A 20,769-nucleotide genomic window follows, 5' to 3' on the forward strand; every position below is an offset into this window, starting at 1 on the left:
ATAGCCCTCAGCATCTTGCGTATCTACTATATTTGGATTTCAATAAGATTCATCTAGCGCTACAGCGTTGGTTAATCACGTCGGAAAATGCTACTGTTTTCAGAAGGGCTACACTGCTGGAAGAAGACGAAATTTTATGGAGTAACTATTGTTGGTTTTATAAAAAAAAGGCGACCTTGCAGGAACTAATCAATTACGAGGCTATTTATTGTTCTGAAGATAGGATGGAAGATTTTCTTTTTGAGTAACCTTGAGGATTATATCACAAAAGTAATTGGTTTATGGCGAAGTAATATTGCTGCAGCTGAGAGCGGAGTCTTCAGCCACTGACATGAAGAGAACTGCTATAAAATGTGCTTTCTTGGGTGGGTGTCGTTTTTGATTAGTGAAGTAAAAGTTGCCCTCTGTCTCTAAATGATGAGAAGTTGCTAACAAATTCGATCGATAACAATTCACGAGAGAAGGATGTTGTCACTGTTATCATATGAGTAGGGAGACATTTTAATATTCACAATTATTGTGTTGGAAGGCTTCTTTATAAATGGCAAACTAAAGAATGGAAACGATTATTGGAACACAATTTTCGACACAATATTAATGTACGTATCAGTCGGAAAGTAAATGACCTAGTGCGATAACAAAATCGACGTGATGAGCCAACATTAGAGGAAATACATAAAAAAGTGTAGCACCACCATCGATAGCGTTTTAAACAGAATGGACCAGTTCCGCAGACTTACACTGACGGACTAGTCTGTACCAACCGGCCACCGTGCCATCCGATGCCAATGTCGTCAATCAGATGCGATATAGAGGCGCTCTGGACTAACATAGCGCTCACCCAGTCGTTATGAGTTCCCCATACCTTGGAGTAGCTACTTATCGCACATATAGGTACTAAATTGACATCAGGAAGCTGACCGTACAGTTCCAGTCTTCCCTACCGTGGAAAAATTCCTCACATTACCGGGAATTGAACCCGGGTCTTCCGTATAGGAGTCAGATACGCTGACCACTTAGCTACACAGTTGGGCTTTAAACAGAATACCTGTCGTAAATACACAGTGATCGAATTTTATCGACAAAATTTCTGAGGTTGTTCAGCGATTTTTTCTAAGTATTTTGGTATAAGGGACCTGTGGTTTGTGGTGGCTCGGAAAATTATAATTTAATTAAAATATATCAGTTTGTGACCCTAGTTACATTTGTGTCTGTGAAAATGCCTCCAAAGTGCTGTAAAATGCAATCATCAAAACATACAACACGAAGCACGGAGTAATGCAACAAATCTCAGACGAAACAAGTTCAAATTTAGTACAGTGTGTTCAGTTTGGTGTGTCAGTGTGCAGTACGGTGTATTGCTCAGAATGTCGATTACCATGATCACAGCAGAGCGTAAAGTGACGCACTATTCAGTGTCTTTCACGATCCATACTCATAGGAGTTTGGTGTACTACATCCGCAGGTGCGACAACCCTAGAAACCGGGAACGTGTGCTTATTAACTAGAGGCTCTTCAACTAGGTTCTTCACATGCTTTCAAAAGAAGACGTCTTTTGATGTCATATCTGATGATCGAGATACCCAAGGAACAGGACCACTGTGGCCAATCCAAGGCATTCCAAACATTTAGATCAACGTGGTTTCTAATGACGAAAGCAAAATGTTCCGACATGCTGTTATGCTGACACCACCTAAGCTAACAAATTCTCAGCGGCATGTCTTCTAGGCACTATAGGACGGTGTGTGATATTTTGTACACGATTCCGTTCAGTTTGCATAAGGTAAAATCACATAAACTTTGACCGTACTACCCCATACATTGACAGCGAACTTGTATAAATAGGATCACACACCACTATCCGTATTGTTGAACACGACCTCCCTTATAAAAATGACCTCGTCCGTAAACAACACAGATCCAGGAAAAGTGTGGTTTTCTGCACATTGCTGCAGGAACCAGTCTGTAAACTCCACTCTGACATTGGAAGTCCGTTGATTGCAATGAATAGACTTTCTGTAGATGATGCATATTATCATTTTTAAGACTTCTTCTGTGTTTCAGGCAGCTTCTTGCTGTTTAACAGCCTTGACATTGTAAGGAATTTAAATTTTAAATGGTAGGTCAGTGGAGGACCTCGTTTTTGTTCAGAAGCTGTTTTCTTAGTTTCGGTAACTCATTTGAAACGGAGTTGGCCACCTGAGGCGGATAGTTAACGTCTGATGATCTTTGTTTTGGTAATTTAATCTGATAGCAGTCAGCTGTTGTTTAAAAATTTTCTTATCTTGATGCTAATCAAGGCGACCTACTAATTGTAACTGTTTTAAAATTATATTTTACCACTGGTCGCCACGAAGGGACTAAGTTAATTACTGTGTTTCTTTATTATAATGCATTTTAAGGCAGCTAATAATTGCAAAGATTCCGTATAGTTTCCCATTCGGATCCCTGCGAGGCGACTGCCAAGGGGGAGGTGGCCATGAGAAAGTGATGAAGTACCCAACGACGGGATAACATTCTACGACTCGGAGCTAGGAATGCCAGAAGTTTGAGAGTGGTAGGAAAGCTAGGTAATCTGAAAAGAGAAATGCAAAGATTCAGTCGAGGGATAGTGGCGTTCAGTCAAGTGAACTGGAAAGAAGAAAAGGATTTCTGGTGATACGAATTTAGGATAACATCAATAGCAGAAAAAAAATGGTATAACAGAAGTAGGATTTGTTATAAACAGTAATATAGGGCAGAGAGTGAGCTACAGTGAATTGTTAATTGATATAGTTGTTCTCAATATTTCTACAGCGAACCATCACTGACAACAATAGTTCAGGTATACATGCTGGCGCTGCAAGCAGAAGATGAAGACAAAGAGAAAGTGTATGAGGATATCGAACTGCTAATTCAGTATGTAAAGGGAAATTAAAATCTAAGAATTATGGGGGATTGGAACGCGTTTGTACGTGAAGAAATACAAGAAAGAGTTATGGGCGAATATGGGCGCGGCAGTAAGAACGAGAGAGGAGAGATCTTAACTGAGTTCTGCAATAAACTGCAGATGGTAATAGTGAATATTCTGTTATATATCACAACAGGAGGTGGCATACTTAGAAAAGAAACTGGAGACACGGGAAGATTCCAGCTGGCTTACATCATGGTTAGGCAGAGATTCAGAAATCAGATATTGGAAAGTAAGGCGTACCCAGGAGCAGATATATACTCAGATCACAATTTAGTAAAGATGAAGAGTAGACTGAAGTTTAAGAGAATCGTGAGGAAGAATCAGTGTGGAAGGTAGTGGGGTACTGAAGTACTGAGGAATGATGAAAGGCGTATGAAATTCGCTAGGGATGTGGATACTGTAATAAGGAAAATCTCAGTAGGCAATTCAGTTGAAGAAGAGTGATCATCTCTAAAAATAGCAGTCACATATGTTGGACAGTCAAAGCTACCTACAAGGAAGGTAAAGGCAAAGACACATTGGATAACAAAAGAAGTACTTCAACTGATCGACGAAAGAAGGAAATACAAAAATGTTCAGGAAAAGACAGGACTGCAGCAATATATATCCCTCAGGAATGAAGTATGTAGGGAGTCCTGGGCAGCAAAGGCAAAAATTGCTCTGGAAGACTTGACATCAAATGAGGGAGAAGAGATAGGCATAATTCCACTGGAATTTCTAAAATTTCTAAAATCAGGGATGGCAGGGGGAGGGGGGGGGGGGGAGTTGGTGTGTAGAATCTATGAGACTGACGAGATACCACCAGACTTTGGGAAAAATATCATTCACACAATTTCGAAGGTAGAAAGAGCCATTACGTACGAGAATTATCGCACAGTCAGCTTGACAGCTCATGCATCCAAGTTGCTGACAAGAGTAATATAAAGAAGAATGGAAAAGAAAATTGAGGACGTGGTGGATAACGACCACTTTGGCTTTAGGAGAGGTAAAGGGTAAAGACATTAGATACCCACTTCTGACGTTACGGTTGATAATGAAAGGAAGAGTGAAGAAAAATCAAGACATGTTCGTTGGATTGTCGAACTGGAAAAACCGTTCGACAATGTAAACTGGTGCAAAACGTTCGAAATTATAAAAAAAATAGGGGTATGCTATAGGGAACCACGGGTAATGTACAATACCTACAAGAACCCAGAGGGAACAACAAGAGTGGGAGATCAAGAACGAAGTGCTGGGATTAAAAAGTGTGTAAGACAGGGGTCTTTTACCCCTACAGTTCAATCTATAGATGGAAGAGGCAATGAAGGAAATAAAAGAAGTTGAAGAGGGGAATTAAAATTCGAGGTGAAAGGATATCAATGATAAGATTCACCGATGATAGTGAAAGTGAAGGAACTGCTGTATGGAAAGTGAAGAAGAATTAGAGGATCTGTTGAATGGAGAGATCAGCCTAATGAGCGTACACTACGGATTGAAAATAAACAAAGGAAGTGTAAGTAACGAGGAGTAACGGAAGTGAGAATAATTAGAAATTTATCAGAATTAGTGACCACGAAATAGACTAAGTGAGGTAGTACTGCAACCTTAGAAGTAAAATAAACGTGTGACAGAGGAAGCAAGGAGGACATGGAACAAGAGAAGAGCACAGACAAAGAGGGCATTCTTGGTCAAGAGAAGTTGATTAATATAAAACATGGGCTCGTTTGAGGAAGAAATTTCTGAGAATGTATGTTAGGAGCACAGTACTATACTGAATCAGGATTGTCGGAAACCGGAAAAGAAGAGAATCGAACCGTTTGAGCTGTGGTGCAACGAAAGGACGTTGAGAATTGATAAGAAATGACGAGTTCCATAGTAGAACCAGCGAGGAAAGAAATATGTGGAAAACACTGACAAGAAGAAAGGACAAGACGATCGGATATGTGTTAAGATATCAGGGATTAACCTCCATGTTACTGAGGGTGCTATAGAAGGTAAAAACTGTAGGGAAAGGTTGGAATACACCCAACAAATGATGTGGACGTAAGGTGCAAGTGCCACTCTTGAGATGAAGAAATTAATGTGGGGCAGGAATTCGTGATGGGCCGCATCAAAGCAGTCAGAATACTGAAGACCAAAAGAAAGTTGCAACTATTTTTTCATATTTGACTGCTTGTGAGCTTAGTATTAAGAGTATTTACCGGAAAAGTTATTTGTTTGTTTTAAAAATTTTTTTTTAAAGAGTCACCCTGAAATATTAATAGAGCTAAAACTTCTTCTTTTTATATGTCTGATCTTATTGTCAAATAAACCAACTGAAACTTTATCAGTTTTTATGATCCAGCGCCTTACCACTCACCTACCTGGCTCCCTACTGCTGGAAGAAATGCAAAGCTGATGTGAGCCCTTCCTAAGTGGACTGTCCAGCGAGGACTGGCCCAAGGAGAGGAAAGTAACGCCCGTAGAGAGAGGGAGTCACTGTTTTCACCACCTGTGCGAGGACCTTACTGGAGGGTCGGATCGTCGCACTTAAGCATTTTCTAGTCACGAGCGCTTTTGCTTCGGACTGCTCCTGTGATTTAGGCTTATAAAAATCAACACTTAGCGTGAACCATTAATGTTCGCGCGTTCCTTTGCATGACCGAATTTTCGGTCAGCAGTAGCTTACCAAATTTAGAGGCGTAGATATCCGTTTTTGAAGGGCAGAACTATTGATTTCGGTGTGTGGAGGTCGACATCATTAGCAAACGTCTTCGATATATTACTTGCTGACTAGCCACAGGCGCAACTCGCAGTCACAATATGACGTCTGCTGCCGCTGCCGCAGATTCAGCCATGGTAAGGACGCCACGCTATGCGAAGCATCGAATGTCGGTTCGAGAGATATAGTTAAATTTCTGTGTAGTTAATATGGGGTTCATTAAGCAGTAAAATGTCTGTAGGGGAAAACAGAACACGAGCCTGTACTGATAAACTTAGTCTTGATATTTCTAAAACGGTTTAGAATCAGATACTCATTCATTGCTCCGTCAGAAGTTATCATGTACGAGAGAAGTTAAGGCACTTGAGCTTTTTGTTTAAATTCGACCACGGTCTTGTCTCCTCATCTGCAGTTACATGTCATAATTTAGTTTTTTCGGGTTTAATTTTGTGGTAATGTACTCCTACTTTGTCTTGCACAAATGACCGACGAAGACCCTATTTTAAGCGTGGTGACGCGAATTTTATGTTTGTTCTTACTTAATAAATCTCTTAACCGTATCACCTCTTTATCAAAATTATGACACATATTGATTTTAGTTTGGTCCTGCAACCACAACATAGCATTACGGCCACTTTTAATTGCAGATTTTACTCCAGTTAACCACTTAGTAGCGTTTCCGTAACGCACACAGACGTAATCACGGGAGTCGGACTGTCAGGAATTGTTACGAACATTACGTTACATACAGATCCAGCAGGCGCGCTTGCAAAACGAGTAGTACTGAATGCAAGGCTGAGGGTGAACAGCAATGTCGACATTACCTTCGTCTAGTCTAGTCGTCAAGTATAGCGAGTGAATTGAACAAGTCCGTTTTGCTGATAAGATACGGTGCATACCGTCAGCATTTGCTATATTGTGTAGATATTTTCCTTGCAGTACACATACAATGATAAATGATTACAGAACTCAAACGAAATGCAGTTCGTAACGACCAGCCATGGGCTAAGAGTCCCGTATACCAAAATTCTTAGAAAATACCCGTGTCAACCTCCATAACTCCGTAGTTGGAGTTCGGATTAGCCATATTAATTACTGTGGAGGCCAGAATGGTCAGACATAAATCTTCATTCAACAGACATTTGGAGGAAATGCTCGTCACTAGACAACTCTGGAGTATGATATCTAACTTTGAACTTCAGCTTAGGAAATACCTTATTAATTTACCATTAAGAGACTAAAAGAACAAATGCTTCTAATTTTCATAGATCCGATCACCCCACACGGTTAACAGCCGGAAAAGTCGTTTTGCAAAGTGACAGTGGATGAAGGAATTCGTTGACATTGTTCCCTTTAGGCGGAAGAAGCATTAGATTCTCTGCACTATAGTGTGATTTAAATTAGTTGACATCTGACGTTTAAAGTACAAAGCTGCGAAGTCATCGCAACAAGTACTGCTGTCTGCTGGAAACCGCCACTGCGCTCCGCGATTAGCGCAGACAGAAAACCACTTTAAAATCTGTCTTCTACATAAAAAAACCGAAATTTACGGTACAGATCTCCAAGGCATCTCTAATCGTGTAAAAAATCTTTCTTTAATTTTAATTGGGACCAGATTTATGTTAATAAAGAAAATATATTTTCTGAATGAGTCTGCTATCGTTATGGATATTCTGTGGATGAAACCGTCTAGATTACTTAATATATTAATTTACTTATAACGATGTTATGGCTCCTGCTATTATCAGATATGTAAGTCAGATAAAAGGAACATAAGAATGAAGAATGTTTATAATACATTATCGGGCTAAAGAGGTCGAAAACTTTATTTCTTGAGTCATCAGTCTTCTGACTGATTTGATGTGGCCCTCCACGAATTCCTCCCCTGTGTCAACCTCTTCATCTCAGAGTAGCATCTGCAACCTACGTTCTCAGTTATCTGATGGATGCATCCCAATCACCGTCTTCCTCTAAAACTTTTGTCCTCTACAGCTCCCTCTAGTACCATGGAAGTCATTCCCTCATGTCTTAACAGATGTCCTATCATCCTGACCCTTCTTCTTGTCAGTTTTTTCGCATATTTCTTTCCTGCATTGAACCTCCTTATCCTTACCTTTTTAGTGCACCTAATTTTTAACATTCGCCTGCAGCACCACATCTCACATGCTTTAATTCTCTTCTGTTCCAGTTTTTCTATAGTCCATGTTTCACTACTGTACAATGCTGTGCTCCAAACGTATATTCTCAGAAATTTCTTCCTCAAATTAAGGCCTATTTTTGATACCAGTAGACTTCTCTTGGCCAGAAATGCCGTCTTAACCAGTGCTAGTCTGCTTTTGATGTCCTCCTTGCTCCGTCGTAGGTAGCAGAATTCCTTAATTTATCTACTTCGTGACCATCAGTCCTGATTTTAAGATTCTCGCTGTTCTCATTTCTGCTACATCTCATTACTTTCGTCTTTCTTCGATTTACTCTCAATCCATATTCTTTACTCATTAGACTGTCCATTCCATTCAGAAGGTCATGTAATTCTTCACTTTCACTCAGAATAACAATGTCATCAGCGAATCGTATCATTGATATTCTTTCACCTTGAATTTTAATTCCACTCCTGAGACTTGCTTTTACTTCCATCATTGCTTCTTAGATGTACTGATTGAACAGTAGACTACATCCCTGTTTTACACACTTTTTACTCCGAGCATTTCGTTCTTGGTCGACCACTCTTATTATTCTCCCTTGGCTCTTGTATATATTGTATATTACCCGCCTGTCCCTATAGCTTACCCGTATTTTTCTTGGAATTTCGAACATTTGGACCATTTTACATTGTCGAACGCTTTTTCAAGGTCGACAAATCGTATGAACATGTCTTGATCTTTGTTTACTCTTGCTTCTATTATCCACCGCAAAGTCAGAATTGCCTCTCTGGTGTCTTTGCTTTTCCTAAAGCCAAACTGATGGTCATGTAGCACATCCTCAACTTTCTTTTCCATTCTTCTGTATCTTTTTCTATTCAGCAACTTGTATGCATGAGCTGTTAAGTAGGTTGTGCGATATTTTTCCGAGCGTCAGACGGTATGTTGCCAGCCTCATACATTCTACACACCAACGTGAATAGTCGTTTTGTTGGTACTTCCCCCAAAGATTTTAGAAATTCTGATGGAATGTTATCCATCCCTTCTGCCTTGTCTGATCTTAAGTCCTCCAAACCTCTCTTAAATTCTAATACTGGCTCCACTACCTCTTCTTCTGTCATTTAAGACATATCTTGCCCCTTGTAGAGGCCTTCAGTGTACTCTTTCCACGCAACTGCTCTCTCCTCTGCATTTAACTGTGGAATTACCGTTGTTCTCGTAATGTTAACACCCTTGCTTTATACGTCGCCGAAGGTTGCTTTGACTTTCCTATGCGCTGAGTCAATCCTTCCGACGATCATTTATTTTTCGATTTCTTCACATTTTTCATGCAGCCATTTCGTTTTAACTTCCCTGCACTTCCTATTTGTTTCATTCCTCAGCAACTTGTATTTCTGTATTCCTGAATTTCCATGAACGTTTTTGTACTTTTTTCATCGATCAGTTGTAGTATTTCTTCTGTTGCCCACGGTTTCTTAGCAGTTATCTTTCTTTCTGTCTATGATTTTCTTCCCAACTTCTGTGATTCCCCTTAGAGAGATATGCATTCCTCTTCAACTGTACTGCCTACTGAGTCATTCCTCATTTCTATATCTGTAGCCTTAGCTACTTCCGTATCCCACTTCTTTGCATGTTGATTCTTCCTGACTAATCTCTTAAACTTCAGCCTACTCTTCATCACTGCTACACTATGTGATCCAAAGTATCCGGAGACCCCCAAAAACATACGTTTTTCATATTAGGTGCATTACGCTGCCACCTAATGCCAGGTACTCCATATCAGCGATCTCAGTAGTCATTAGCCATCGTGAGAGAGCAGAATGGGGAGCTCCGCGGAACTCACGGACTTCGAACATGGTGGGGTGATTGGGCGTCACTTGTGTCATACGTCTGTACACGGGATTTCCACACTCCTAAAGATCCCTAGGTCCATTGTTTCCGATGTGATAGTGAAGTGGAAACGTGAAATGACACATACAGCACAAAAGCGTACAGGCCGACCTCGTCTGTTGACTGACAGAGGCCACCGACAGTTGAAGAGGATCGCAATGTGTAATAGGCAGACATCTATCCAGACCGTCACACAGGAATTCCAAACTGCATCAGGGTCCTCTGCAAGTACTATGATAGTTAGGCGAGAGGTGAGCAAACTTGGATTTCATCGTCGAGCTGCTGTTCACAAGCGACGCATCACTCCGATAAATGCCAAACGACGCCTCGCTTGGTGTAATGAGCTTAAAAATTGGACGACTGAACAGTGGAAAAAAGTTGTGTGGAGTGACGAATCACGGTACAGAACGTGGCGATCCGACGGCAGGGTGTGGGTATGGCGAATGCCCAGTGAATGTCATCTGCCAGCGCGTATAGTGCCAACAATAAAATTCGGAGGCGGTGGTATTAGGGTGTGGTCGTGTTTTTCGTGGACGGGCATGCACCTTTTCTTGTTTTGCGTGGCGCTACCACAGCACAGGCCGACATTGATGTTTTAAGCACCTTCTTGCTTCCCACTGCCGAAGAACAATTCTGAGATGGTGATTGCATCTTTCAACACTATCGAGCACCTGTTCCTAATGCACGGCCTGTGGCGGAGTGGTTACACGACAATAACATCGCTGTAATGGACTGGCCTGCGCAGAATCCTGACCTGAATCCTATAGAACACCTTTGGGATGTTTTTAAACGCCGACTTCGCGCCAGTCCTCACCGAGCGACATCGATATCTCGCTTCAGTGCAGCACTCTGTGAAGAATTGGCTGCCATTCTCCAAGAAACTTTCCAGCACCTGATTGAACGTATGAATGCGAGAGTGGAAGCTGTCATCAAGGCTAACGGTGGGCCAACACCATTTTGAATTCCAGCATTACCGATGGAGGGCATCACGAACTTTTAGATCATTTTCAGCCAGGTGTCCGGGTACGATTGATCACATAGTGTACATTGTGATTTGAGTCAGTATCTGCTCCTGCGTACGCCTTGCAATCCACTACCTGAATTGAGAATCTCTATCAGACCATGAACTGAAATCTTCCCGTACTTGGAAAAGGCTGGGTGATGCGGGACGAAACCTTACAAGGATAAAATTTTTTAATAAGTTCACTCATTAAAACTTGGAGCTTATAAACAAACGTTCAGTGTTGTTTCGAGTGCTTCCACGGGCCAATAAGGCGCGCTAAACCATCTGTTACACTGATCTCCTACTTGAGCTGAGTAAGGGCTGCGGGCACAATTATTTGTGCAGCGGAAGTGACGATAAGGTTGGAGCATACAACACAGGGATCCCATTGGTGCACTACTGGCGAGAGCTGTTCAGCATACTTGATGCCGAATGTTAACTAATTTAAATCGGACTGTAATAGCTGTTCGTCTTGTTTGGGGTACCGAGGTTAGGAAATCTCTATGCTGACAATATGTGGTTTCTTTTATTCCCTCTCTCAGCCGTGGTAGTAACTTTTAACACCCTTGAAGATTACTGGACGACGAATCCAAGAAGAGAAATTCTCGAATGGAGGCAGTTAAGCGCTTCTTTTCAGTCTACCCATCTGCGTATGTTAAGACGGTGTTGGACCGAGCTTTCGGCTGGATCGCGCCGAGGCAGAGTCCTCCCGGTGGAGCGCGCGGCTGTAGTGTAGTGTAGCTAAGCTGGCAGCTGTGGAGGGGCGAGGCACTTACTGACAAGCTGGCTCCTCTGGTACAGCTGCGCCCTGGCGTGCTCGCCGCGCGGCCTAGACAACGAGGCGTTGTCCACGCTGCACCCTGGCGGCAGAAACACTCCCGCCTTACCACTCGCCGGCATCCCTGCGGACTTGGCGGCCATCTCTACACACTCTACGTACGCTATGTAAAAGCGAGTTATACCACACGCACTGAATGCCACCTTAAGTATGTCACTGGGTTAGCCGACCATGGAGTTCAATCCTTTGCGTAAAAAACGCAGGCAGTTAGATGCAGTATTTCTTGACTTCCGAATGTCAGTTGCCTCAGTACCACGTCTATATTTATTGTACAAAGTAAGATCGTAATGACTGTCAAACGAGATTAGTGCCACTACGAAGTCTTTCGCGACGGTGTCCTTGCATAAAAAGTTCTCGGTTTACTTGCCGCCTCAAATTTGGATAAAATCCCAAGCTTTCGATGACTACCTCCGTCATCTTCGTCAGGGGTAAAACTGACTGCCGTGGACCGGTGAGGCTTCCGCTTTTATAACTAGTGGACGGCTTCTCAATGGCTGGATGACGTCACGGTGAAACCGCTGCGTACAGAGGCGGAGGCCTCTATATCCATAGATTTTGTTTGCGCGCTTTATCCAGCGTCGCTTGCAGCCCCATCCATCGCAACAGGCGGAGAACTGCGAGGAATGTAAGAAGTCTCCCTCTGCGCTCTTTCTTTATCAATTGCGCGCTTCCATGCATTGCTGAGTGCATAACCGGAGTCTCTGTTGAAATTATTTTCACAGAGTCTAATTTCAACTGCTTCCCTGATGACAGAGTCCCAATAGTTTGAAGCGTGAGCAAGTAGTCTTGTTTCATCGAATAAAGACTTATGTTTATTTAACAAACTGTGCTCAGTCACCCCCGATTTTTCTAGATACCTGTATTTCAGGTGACGCTGATGTTCCACACAGCTGTGTGCTTTTTATGCGAGATTAGTACCAGATTGAGAATTCGTTGGTAAGGACGAGGCAGTGTATCTTGGATGGAGAGTCACCGGCCGATGTACGCTGCGCGAAAGAATTAAAGGGTAACTTTTTTGAAAGCCAGTCATTTTGCCCCATTGCGAAGTAGAACTGTGAAATTGGGCTCAAAGGCGTCTACAACCTTCCACTGTAATCGTGCCAAAGCGCGGTGCCCTGCGACGTCACCCTGGGGATCGGCTACGCTTCAAACAACATGGACTCGACACATGCGAAAATAGGTCTAACGTTAGAAATTCATGTGAGTTGTAAGCTGTGTTAAAGATGTCACATTGGTACCAAATTTCGCCACAGATTTGTTCAACGTCACTACGGCCCTGTTGCACGACGAGAAGGTCGTCAACCTCCCTCTCTCTTACATCTCAGCCCTCCTATTGACGCCTTTTGAGAACCACGGCACCCACACGTTGAAATCATGTAGTTTTCTTATGGACTCCGCCGCTCAGGAAAAGCCTCAGGAGGCACATAAAGGGCGTCAATGAAACCATCCCTTGTATTGGTGTGTTCATTTACACACATCTCACAGTCGACAACGACGGTTAGCACAGCGATATGCAACAGAAAGACATTCTTCACAAACATTGACAATCCTTATTATTCTTTTTCAGCCATCCTGTTTTGTGGCCTCCTGTGGTGTGGTGTCTGACTTTCAATGTGTATGATTAAAACACCAAAGAGGTCCTCTGAGCCCCCACAGTTCAGCAACATCCTTTGTACCAGCCATGTTGTTGAGCACTTTAAAAGGAACCTGTACAGAGACAACCTATGACCGATTCCTCGTCACCTGTGGGCAGGCAACCCCTGTCACACTCTTACATGAGCGTCGCTGCGCAGCTGCTCTAGCAGCTGCTTGCTGGAATGTTGAATGTGAGGGGCTTTGAAGGGTTTGCCTGCCTACAGGACCCTAGGTATAAGTCAAGGGTTGTATGTGTAGAGGTACAGTTTTAAAGCGCTCAAGAAACGAATGCAGGTGGCTATGATGGTGTTGTCAAACTTGGTGGGGGGGGGGGGGGAGCTGTCTTAGAAAGACGTTTGCCATTTTATTCATGTCTGTATTAATGTTGTAGTCCTGACAATAGCGCCACAGGAATGTGCACAATGGGAGGACTAAAAAAGTGTAAACACTCTTTGCTACTTCGGACCAAGTTCAAATTTCTTCGAATGGTTTTGAACGATTACTAGTGGTTTCACCCTGAAGACCAAAGCTAACACTGCAGTCGCGCTGCACCTCACAGGGGTGAGATCGCATTCAATGGGATTGCAGCCCACCTATGTCCTTAGAGAGGGACTGAATCGTCCAGAGGTGTCAGCAGGTCGTCAAGAACGTAGTTATCTTGCACATCGCACCGCAAACTATCGTTGCACGTTGCTGAGGTTTACCTGTAGTACAATGTTTATTACAGTGTACAAACAATAATTCGTGATTTCTTGCGTTTCATATCTTCCCCACAACGCGTTTGGCTTCGTAACGTTCGACTCTGCCGTTCGCGGATAAAGGTTATCTATCTCAGATTGATATATCTGTCCTCTTCTATCATCGGCGAAAGTTTCTCTCAACATCCCAGAAACCTCTTGTAAATGACCACAAAATTAATTTCTGAATTGTGAAATGAAAGCTTTTACGACCGGTCATGTTAGGCGCTGGTGAATTTTTTGGTTTGGTTGGTCGGGGTTCATGAAATTTCTCTGTTCCTGACGTTTCGTCGCGAGCTGCATTGAATACCTTCAGAGGTACTCCTGGTGGAGTCATTGTCAAGGTCGACGAAGTACAGTAGTACCAGGAGCACTGTCCGCAGCTCGTGGTCGTGCGGCAGCGTTCTCGCTTCCCGCGCCCGGCTTCGATTCCCGGCGGGGTCAGGGATTTTCTCTGCCTCGTGATGACTGGGTGTTGTGTGATGTCCTTAGGTTAGTTAGGTTTAAGTAGTTCCAAGTTCTAGGGGACTGATGACCATAGATGTTAAGTACCATAGTGCTCAGAGCCATTTGGACCAGGAGCACTTCTGAAAACGTCCGACCATTTAGCCGGAAGATCCAGCAGCAAATAAGTTCTGAATATTCTAGGAATTCCATATGTGAGAAATCACATGAATTTTAGTACCTCAGTTATGGATAGTTGCTGTGTGATTACCACCTGAGCAGTGAAACAAGTGGGATGAAAAATGACCAACTTTCGTTTCATTTAAAACCTGGCGTACTAGCTCATTCATAGTTTTTTGTGGGGAGAGTGGGGCTTAATTGGTTATACCTTTACGACTGAAATTAAATACGTTGTATAGGAACCCATTCTGACTGAAGTTCGGTACCAATTGTCGGAAAACATTTATGTTTTTATTGATATACATCTTGTAGCAACAACTGCATTCCACCGTAATAAATCAATATTCCGAACGACAGTCTCAATACATACGTTACAACATAATCCTCTGACAGAACTGTTCACTGAGTTCAAAAGCATTAGGCACCATTGCCAGAAAAAGTTGTTTATTTCGCGGACGTAATTGCTGTCCCAACTCCTCTCCCCATTGAGCGATAGAGTTGCTCGTAAGATTCAGTCAACAGCGATTATTTTCTAATATGAGGTCTAAACATTCGTTTAGATTTTTGGGCTCTTCAACTGGCGTATTGTACAAAAGGCAATTCAGCAAGCATTTGCGTGTTATGGCTCTGGCTCTGAGCACTATAGGACTCAACTTCTGAGGTCATTAGTCCCCTAGAACTTAGAACTAGTTAAACCTAACTAACCTAAGGACATCACAAACATTCATGCCCGAGGCAGGATTCGAACCTGCGACCGTAGCGGTCTCGCGGTTCCAGACTGCAGCGCCTTTAACCGCACGGCCACTTCGGCCGGCCCGTGTTATGAAACATGACCAATCGTGTGTGCAGACACACACTTTGTTCGTTCAAGACCTCGTACCCCATGACAAAATGCTCGGTTCAACATCCCTTATCAGCTGTCATGTATTGATCCTATGGCTTTGGGACATTCTGGGTATAAGCTTTAATGGAAAACAGTGTATTTTGTTAATCTACGTTTAATGTCCAGGATTATCAGTAATCAGTGTCACGGAATCAAGCTATGAGGCATAAAAGCAAACTAATACAGCATTTCGAGAAAAGAAGGAAATCCTATCATGCAAGATCGTTTCTCATGGTTTGGCTTTATAATGTTTTTTTTTCAGATTAACATTCCTTTTTTTCAAAAAGTATTTCTTAATGTACTACTTGCATAAGTCATCCATGTATGTTAATTCACATCAGATTACCAATAAATTATTTTTGAAATGAAAAATTGCATGATGTCGTTTACCACAACACGACGAATAAATTATAATTCTGATTTATGATGTTCGTTTGGACGCCAAGCCAGTGACATACCTAAGGCACAACAAATATGTACAAAATATAAATACACATGTAGAACATACATGCAAAAAGTAACAAGTTTACATAGCACAAAAAGTATGCATGTTAAATAACAAACATGAGTCTAGGAAGACAAAAGTAAAACACTTAAGAAAAAATCTAATACATTTCTGAAATTAGATCAGACTTCAGCAGTACTAGATGTTGTTTAAAAATAGTGACATGCTTAGTAGAAAACACATATCAGCTACGTATATCAGCTGAAAACTTACACATAATCTATTTTACAAAGAAAAGAAACACAGTTTTCACCGAACAATGAAACAAGAAGATGCAGTCTGGCAAGAAGTGACACAGAGACAAGTAAATGCCATGCTATTAAGTACATTTACAGCGACATTTATAGTACAATAGAGGGGTATATTAGATGAACCAAAACATCATTAACCTTCCAAGCAAAAGAGAAATACAATACCTTCGTTATATTGGATGAAGTCACAGACAATAACGAACTGTTGGAAAGTAGCCTTCAGAAAGCTGCAGCAGAATTCAGTAAATATACGAGGCGAGGAAATGTTTATATATTACAAAACCTTTTCTTACGACTGTTACAGGAATGATAATTACTAAACTTTACGTGTCATATCTTGTCTCTTATTTCCTAGTGAAGAAGAAGTACTGTTGCAATTTACTTGGAACCGCACTTAATTAGTATTGATAAATTATTGGCATTCATTGCTATGGCAGTGTTCTAGAGTGTGTGTGAAATGAAACTGAATGTTTAGCGGTAATAAAACATCAGTTAAAGAGATAAGAGCAGTAACCATTAGGAAATATTAGTTATACGACTTTCTTTTTCTACACACTCATTGTGTGATGTACCTCTCAGAAGAATCCATTCTGTGTACAGAGTGGTCGTGTTAACTATGGACTGTGTTATTACTTCCAAAAAAGCACTGTTTTAAGTTAGAGCCGGTGATGGCTGCTTATTTTCCATTTGCGACAAGTACTGATGTGGAAAACAATGTTTTTAATAGGATGCAGTGGGTTATATCACACAGCGTCAAATAACGAAACGTATGTATATGTGACACTTCAATATCTCTGTGTGACCTGATGTATAGCAATGTCGTAATAATATTCCATTCAAGCAGTTGGTAAATGGCGTTTAATTTGTAGATAGGTTTCACACAAATTGAGTGTTATCGTCACTTCAGTACCTCTTTTAAAAAGTTAGAACTGTGGTGATGACAGCAAACTCTCATGCTCTCATCTGAATTTACCAGGTGACTGTCGGTGTCGTCAGGATGGCACTGGCAGGTGGTCAGTACTTCGTAACGGTACAGAGTTTACTCCTCCGAACGCCGTTCAAAAATTTCTTACATACCTTGCGCTGATGGCAGTCATCGATACTCTGATATTATCGCATACGTTCATTTAGATTCAGTTAACTGTACATAAATTAAACGATATTTTATGTCAAATTAATAATTAGTTTCAAACGAGATCTGGTTATGTTGTACCTCAAAGTTTTTAACCAAATAGTGTAAGCAGGTAGAAAAGGAAACAAACAGGACGAACGCTGGGTTCTGTGCAGAATGTTGGAGGAGTCATTTATCTCACTGGTAGTGCTTCACCAAAGACGTGAGTTTAGCTAGTCGGGCTGCAATTATGTAGTACAATTTCATATTTTTGAAGAAGAAAATCTGTAGGAAAAAAAAAACAATTAAGGAGACAACAACTGACAGTACTCAGTATTCAGCGTTACCGATGCTGAGCAGACCAGGGAAAGGACATTAATGTCTCCGCGCAGTGAAAACGGAGAGATTTCATGATGTATTGTTGACGAGGAAGTTGAAATATTTATGCAGATAATAATAGAAAGGGAGAGTATTGAAACTCGAAATAATTTTCGCACTTTCGCCTATAACAGAAGTTTAATACATTTTATCATTTTATTTTTTAATTTACAGCATTCACTCTTTTTGTGCTGCAGTTTCTTTCCTAAAATTACAAAACTTTCTCTGGAAAAGTAAGTTTTCCCTAATGTGAAAAAATGCTCCAAGGTGTAACATGTTCGTGTACCTAGGATCAAATATTTAATTGAAATTTTATAAGTGTTGTAGTCGGAACAACCTTATCTACACTTTATTTAATAGACTATCTGTTACATTATCACTCTAATACCAAGCAAAAATGAATATGTGAAATGAAATGAAATGGATGTATTATCAAAAACAGTAACAAGATAAATAAATTTGGAAGCAGAGGCTATTGGAAACCAACAAAAATTTTCGTTTTCAAGAAGACATTAAAGAAACTCAGTTAGTTTGTAAATATCACATATTAGACCGGCAAAGTATGGCTTAACTATTTACACGTTATGATATAACTAGTTTCATAAATATACAGAATTTCACTCAAAGTAAAATTGTGTAACTCAAGATTTAACAATATCTTCAATATGTTATACAGTACTTAAATGTGTAGAAATGAACACATTTATAAATGTCGTACGAAACACAACCTCACGTCTCACAACAACAGAAACTATTGTCAATGCCGAAAACGGCTTATGGTAATCTTTAGAGCTCATTCCTTCATGTGATTCTGAAGTCGTTCATTGGATTGAAACACCGAGCAGGAAACACTGTGTGCTCCTTTATACTCTACCCTCAAGCGACAGCACCTACCCCTACTGTCAGAAAGTATCAGTAGGTGATGATTTATCTTTTGGTGTGGCCAAATTGACTGTTGTCTGACCGTCGCGAGTTCGCTTGAGAATAGCTAGGTCAAACTTTAGATGAAAGTCTCAGTTTCACAGATGGAAAAGACTCTTGTCACGGCCTGCTTGGATAGCATGAATGGTCCCTTTAGGCACTATCGTAAACATGTAAATATGAGAAATATACAGAACTATAAAACACTGCACAAAGGGAACTTTGCTGGCAGTACTATTTCTGACGCTATCATTCTACAAAACGTGAGGGTTGGTACGACCAATATATATTTTCGAAATAGCTGCCAAATTTCAGTCACTTTTTTGTAATGGAAGATATAGTCTCTAAATTCATGCTTGCATAATTTTACCAATTTACGGCTAGGGAGTAATATAATATTATAACGTGACTGGTGCAGAGGAAAGAAAATACTGCACTGATGTCGCAGTGAGTATAACAACTCTGAGCAGCCGATACATTTTCATTTAACTGGAACTGTGAATAATCTGAAACTTTTTTATCTGGGTGTAAATTTGAGATTGATGTTTTTTATATTAAAGTTTCTTGTAGTACTAAGTGTGTTGCCAATATATGTGCACACATTTGTGTTCTTAAATCACGGAACTTTAATTAAGGCAGAATTTGAGACAGAGAGCATATGTGGCACGTGAGGCAGGTGTGCAGGTGAGCTTTTCTGGCTATTAGACGTTCGACATAACAGATACATTTGTTCAGTTTATTTGCCAAGTGTCCACTGCAGTTGCATAATAAATTAACAAAAATATAATTCTTTGATCTATCCATTAAAATACTTTACTACTTATTGCACTATCAGACATGAAATGCCGTTGTCTTCCTCCGACCTGAGAATGGGCTCTACTCGGTAGTCGTTGGAATGGATGGCAGTGTGTGTGTGTGTGTGTGTGTGTGTGTGTGTGTGTGTGTGTGTGTGTGCGTTTGTGTAATTGGGGACCGGGGTGGACACTTGCACTGAAAATAAGTTCTTTTCATATGCACAGAGAATGGCCAGAGGGCTTCGCCAATTCGTAGCTAAGTACCAGGCCTTTGCTTTTTTTACCTGGCGTTACCCTGTGCATCCATAAATCATGTATTACTAAAAGATTAACTGAATTATACACGTGGCTCGAAGTACGGGAGTGTCACAACACAGGTCGAAATGTTCTCGATTCGTTCTCCATTTAGTTCTCGGACTTTTTTCTGTCTCTTATCACGCGTTTCGTTTCTGCCAAGTATTTGTATAAATGGAAGAGCTGTAGTTGCATAGTGGCTCGGAGTCCACTGGCTGGGTAGTTCAAAGGTCAGAGGAAGGACAGAAAATATCACTTACAATACGGCCGTGCCTTGATAACACCTTTACATTGCTTAGTCTGTGACACAAACACAGATTTTTTTTCATATTATACTTCACATTTTTAATGCAGTTGAAATGTTAGCAAGCTTCTACACTTATACTGATCAGTACACAAGAGTCTTGTAATCTGGTTTCAAGTGAAACGGAATAAAAGGTTGTGAACAAATGCCAATAAATTTGTATTGTTTCATTATGCTCAAAGCAAGAGGAATTGAGTAATTGCTAGAAACGGCCTCGCCTGAGGCGGAAGGGCAGAATGGCGAGGTTTCTGCTGTACTTACGGCGTCGCGCCTTCTCGCTGAAGCTCATGGCGCGTCCGAGCGCCAGCTCTCCCTTGACGGCCTTCAGGCTCCGCAGGATCTCATCCGGGTCGCGCATGTGGCGCGTGCAGCTGCTGCGGCGCCGCTCTTTGTTGTACGCAACAGGTGGGATATCCGGGTCTGCAAACGTCACCACAGGTTACCACAGACTGCGCCCCACAACAGGCAAACAGCAGCATTTCAGCACGCAGGCTACTAGCTACGAAGGAGATAGTTTGATTACAACATTATCTGGAGTTATTTCAATCCCTCAAAAATGTGCTACAATTTGCGATAGTCACACAAGAAAAGGTTCTATAGGGGATGTCTGGAAAGGAAAGTGTCCAATACGTTTACAGCAGATGTTGTTGTTGTTGTCTTCAGTCCTGAGACTGGTTTGATGCAGCTCTCCATGCTAGTCTATCCTGTGCAAGCTTCTTCATCTCCCAGTACCTACTGCAGCCTACATCCTTCTGAATCTGCTTAGTGTATTCATCTCTTGGTCTCCCTCTACGATTTTTACCCTCCACGCTGCCCTCCAGTACTAAATT

General features: G+C 41.4%; 1 protein-coding gene across 1 annotated transcript in view; it reads right to left on the minus strand.

Moving 5' to 3' along the window:
• The window catches only part of LOC126474599 (regulating synaptic membrane exocytosis protein 1-like), a 99,054-nt gene that overhangs the window by 62,299 nt on the left and 15,986 nt on the right, over positions 1 to 20,769 (minus strand). The window contains exons 7-8 of the mRNA XM_050102075.1: positions 20,201 to 20,359; positions 11,441 to 11,605 (exon numbers count right to left, since the gene is read on the minus strand). Coding sequence (XP_049958032.1) covers positions 11,441 to 11,605; positions 20,201 to 20,359 — 324 coding nt within the window. The remainder of the gene's footprint in view (positions 1 to 11,440; positions 11,606 to 20,200; positions 20,360 to 20,769) is intronic.

This window comes from Schistocerca serialis, chromosome 4 (assembly GCF_023864345.2).
Source record: "Schistocerca serialis cubense isolate TAMUIC-IGC-003099 chromosome 4, iqSchSeri2.2, whole genome shotgun sequence".
Classification (NCBI taxonomy): Eukaryota; Metazoa; Arthropoda; class Insecta; order Orthoptera; family Acrididae; genus Schistocerca; species Schistocerca serialis.